The sequence below is a fragment of the Arachis hypogaea genome, chromosome 11 (assembly GCF_003086295.3).
Source record: "Arachis hypogaea cultivar Tifrunner chromosome 11, arahy.Tifrunner.gnm2.J5K5, whole genome shotgun sequence".
Classification (NCBI taxonomy): Eukaryota; Viridiplantae; Streptophyta; class Magnoliopsida; order Fabales; family Fabaceae; genus Arachis; species Arachis hypogaea.
In genome coordinates this window covers 4,416,641-4,420,802 of record NC_092046.1, presented here as the reverse complement: position 1 = coordinate 4,420,802, position 4,162 = coordinate 4,416,641, and the positions used below count along the sequence as shown (strand labels likewise).

The following is a 4,162-nucleotide window of genomic DNA, read 5'->3' as shown; positions in this document are numbered from 1 at the left end:
AGTAGGTGCCGAGAGATCCAAGACCTTGATCAGAGGTAACTGTGAAGTAGCTGGTAAACTTTTAAGTGCTTTATTTGATTCTGGAGTGACACATTCATTCATAGCATTTGAAAAGGCTAATGAGTTAGGATTAAAAATGGTAGTATTGGGTTATGATTTAAAGGTGCATAATGCCACTTCTAAAGCCGTTGTGACATTATGATGTCCACAAGTCCCATTCCGATTTAAACAACATGATTTCATTCATGATCTTATTTGTTTATTGATGACTGGTCTGGATCTCATTTTGGGACTGGATTGGTTGTCTAGAAATCATGTCTTGCTTGACTGTTTTGAGTAAGTGTACTTTATGCCGGAAGGATCAAAAGGGCCAGTTGTGGTGAATAGCTACTATTTGAACTCCATGATAGTAAACTGTTCTGGATATGAATGTCAGGGTGTTAGAGATGAGGGTTAGAGATGAGGACATTCCAAAAACTGCTTTCAGAATGCGATACGATCACTATGAATACACGGTAATGTCTTTCGGGTTAACCAATGCCCCGGCAATGTTTATGGACTACATTAACCGAATCTTCCATCCGTTTCTGGATAAGTTTGTAGTCGTCTTCACTGATGACATTCTCATTTACTCCAAAACTGGAGAAGAACATGCGGATCACTTGCGGACTGTGTTATAAATCTTGAAGGAGAGAAAGTTGTACACCAAGTTATCTAAATGTGAGTTTTGGAAGAGTGAGGTGAAGTTTCTTGGTCATGTGGTAAGTCAACAAAGGATTGCTGTAGATCCTGCTAAGGTTGAAGCAGTAATGGACTGGGGGCAACCAACTTCTGTGACGGAGATTAGAAGTTTTCTTGGTTTAGTGGGTTATTACCGAAGGTTCATCAAAGGGTTTTCACAACTCGCTTTGCCTTTAACTAAGCTGACCAGAAAGGACGCGCCATTTGTCTGGACTCCTGAGTGCAAGGAAACTTTTCAAGCGTTGAAGCAAAGGTTGACCACTGCACCTGTGTTAGTGCTGCCTGAGCTGAGTGAACCATTTGAGGTATACTATGATGCATCACTGAAGGGTCTGGGGTGTGTGCTGATGCAGCACCGTAATGTCGTGGCATACGCCTCACGGTAGTTAAGGCCGCACAAGATAAATTATCCGACTCGTGACTTAGAGCTTGCTGCCGTTGTGTTTGCTCTAAGTGTTTGGAGGTATTACCTCTATTGCATCAAGTTTCAAATTTTCTCGGATCACAAGAGCTTGAAGTACCTCTTTGAGCAGAAAGAACTGAATATGCGTCAAAGGAGGTGGATGGAGCTTCTAAAGGACTATGACTTCGAGTTGAATTATCACCTTGGGAAAGCAAATTTTGTGGTGGATGCTTTGAGACGAAAATCCCTATATACTGCTTGGATGATGATACAGGAGGAGGAATTGTTAAAGGCATTTGAGAGTATGAAATTGGGGGTTGGAGAGGAGTCTGGTACTCTATGTCTAAGCCAATTGCAAATTTCAAGTGAGTTCAAATTCAAGATAAAAAAAGCTCAACGAGACGAAAAAAATTGCAGAAGGTGTGGCCGGAAATTAAGCAAGGGAAGCGATGGAGAGTGTCATGGGACGATGACGAGATATGGAGATTTAAGTGTAGGATTTGTATACCGGATGTTGGAACCTTACGGCACGATATCTTGAAAGAGGTGCACAAAAGCGGATTCTCTATTTATCCAGGGAGCACTAAGATGTACCAAGATCTGAAAGTAATGTTCTGGTGGCCAGGAATGAAGAATGAGGTAGCATTGTATGTATCTAACCAAGATCTAAAAGTAATGTTCTGGTGGCCAGAAATGAAGAACGACGTAGCATTGTATGTATCTAAGTGTCTGACTTGTTAGAAAGTCAAGATTGAACATCAGAAACCATCAGGAACCCCTCAGCCCTTAGAAATTTCACAATGGAAATGGGAGAGTATTGCGATGGACTTCGTGTCGGGCTTACCTAGAACTCGAGCTGGTTATGACGCCGTTTGGGTGATTGTTGATCGACTGACAAAGTCGGCTCACTTTCTTCCCATTTGAATGAGTTGTACATTGGATGAGTTGGCACGTTTGTATATTAAGGAGATTGTAAGGTTGCATGGTGTGCCTTCCACCATTATATTCGATAGGGATCCTCGATTCATATCAAGGTTCTGAGGAGCCTTCTAGCGGGCATTCGGGACTCAGTGGAGTTTAAGTACTGCGTATCAGCCTCAAATAGATGGTCAATCGGAGAGAACGATTCAAACCCTAGAGGATATGCTGAGGGCTTGTGTTTTGGACCAGCCGGTGAGCTGGAATCGATATATGCCGCTAGTGGAGTTTGCATATAACAATAGCTACCATGCGAGCATCAGAATGGCTCTGTATGAGGCTCTGTATGGGAGGAAGTGTCAATCTCTGCTATGCTGGTATGAGGCTGGAGAGAAAAGCTTGTTAGGGCCCGAAATCATAGCTGAAACCACTGAGCAGATAAAGAAAATCTGAACCTGAATGCTTGTCGCTTAGAGTCATCAAAAGAGCTATGCTTATCAAAGGCGGAAGCCTTAAAAATTTGAAGGAGTGGGTAGAGCAATCAAGACGCAGAAACTGAATCCCCGTTACATCGGTCCATTTGAAATTCTGAAGAGGATTGGGCCAGTAGCCTATAGGATTGCCTTGCCGCCACATCTTTTGAACCTGCACGATGTATTTTACGTGTCGCAGCTTCGGAAGTATACTCCCAATGCGAGTCATGTTCTGGAACCAAAATCGGTTCAAGTAAGAGAAGATCTGACGTTTCCAGTAATTCCGGTATGGATTGATGACACCAGCATCAAACGATTGCGCAGAAAGGAAGTATCATTAGTGAAAGTAGCTTGGAGTCGGACTAGTATAAAAAAACATACTTGGAAACTCGAATCGGATATGCGGAAGGACTATCCGTACCTCTTTTCACGTAACTAAATCTGACTTTTGAGGACAAAATTCTTTATTAGGTGGATAGGATGTAAACCCCGTAAAATTAGCGAATAATTAATCAAAAAATTAATTTTTAATAAAAGAAATTAGAAATGGGAATTTTATGGTTTAATAAGATAGATCTAATTAAAATAAGAATTTTGACACTAATTTCAAAGAATTTGGCCCAAGATTAGACCGAACGAGCCAAACCAGACCCGTATTGGGCCCAAGGCCCAATCCAACCCAGCCACACTTAATCAAACACAGCCTTCCCTTTCCCCTTCATCCTCATTCACGTTGGAAACATTTTGGAAAGGGGGAAGAACATGTAACAATTCCAAACCCTCATTCACATAATCAAATTGTCATAACTTTTCACTCCGAGCTCCGATCGCCGCACCGTTTGTGGCCATGCGTCCACAGTGATGAGCTCTTCAAAGCCCAGTATATAATTTTGTAAGCAACCTTCATTCTCATTCTCAGCCTCACTTTCCCCAAATTTTCAAAATTGAATAGAGTGGGTGTTGAGTTTTTTATTCTATGTTATAGGATCCGATTAGCTTGAGAAAAATACCTAATCTTGCTTCGTTGGTGCTTGGGTAAGGTGAGAATCCTAGAACCCTAGTTAATTGATTGATTTTTTGTGCTGGGTATTAAGTTTTAGGTATATGTATGTGGTAATGTGAATTAGGTGTGTATATATGTAAATTGGAGCTTGAATGTGAATATTGGAGAGTTGGTAGAGCTTTGGGTGTCATTGCTTGGATATTTGGGGATGAGTTTTGAACCTTTTGGTGGTGCCTTTGGGTTATACGAGAAAATCGGCCAAGATATGGTTTTGGTTTCTCGTATTTAATATATAGTGCTTTGTGAAAACTTAGGCTAGATGACTTAGGATAGGTTGGATTATAAATTTTTAGAGATTGTTTGGTAGTTTAGTTGACATGGTATGTTGAATTGATAATGCATGATAGATTCAATTATTTTATGGTAATTGTGAAAACTTAGGCTAGATGACTTAGGATAGGTTGGATTATGAATTTTTGGAGATTGTTTGGTAGTTTAGTTGACATGGTATGTTGAATTGATAATGCATGATAGATTCAACGATTTTATGGTATGAATATAGTTGATGTGGTAAGAGGATTAATGAATAATGACTTTGATGATGGTAAATGAAAATTTTGGTTG

General features: G+C 40.5%; 1 protein-coding gene across 1 annotated transcript; it reads left to right on the top strand.

Moving 5' to 3' along the window:
* Positions 1 to 265: 265 nt before the first annotated feature.
* LOC112720844 (uncharacterized mitochondrial protein AtMg00860-like) lies at positions 266 to 1,127 on the top strand. The gene is made up of 3 exons (XM_025771940.1): positions 266 to 336; positions 437 to 515; positions 690 to 1,127. The coding sequence occupies exons 1-3, from the start codon at positions 266 to 268 to the stop codon at positions 1,125 to 1,127; spliced, it is 588 nt and encodes a 195-aa protein (XP_025627725.1).
* The last annotated feature ends 3,035 nt before the right edge of the window (positions 1,128 to 4,162 follow it).

Bases quoted from the DNA above. Each gene is read 5' to 3' on its own strand.
- LOC112720844 (XM_025771940.1), top strand. From the start codon at position 266: ATGACTGGTCTGGATCTCATTTTGGGACTGGATTGGTTGTCTAGAAAT. The intron at 337-436 runs GTAAGTGTACTT...TATGAATGTCAG, and splicing joins GTCTTGCTTGACTGTTTTGA to GGTGTTAGAGATGAGGGTTA. The intron at 516-689 runs GTAATGTCTTTC...TAAATCTTGAAG, and splicing joins ACGATCACTATGAATACACG to GAGAGAAAGTTGTACACCAA.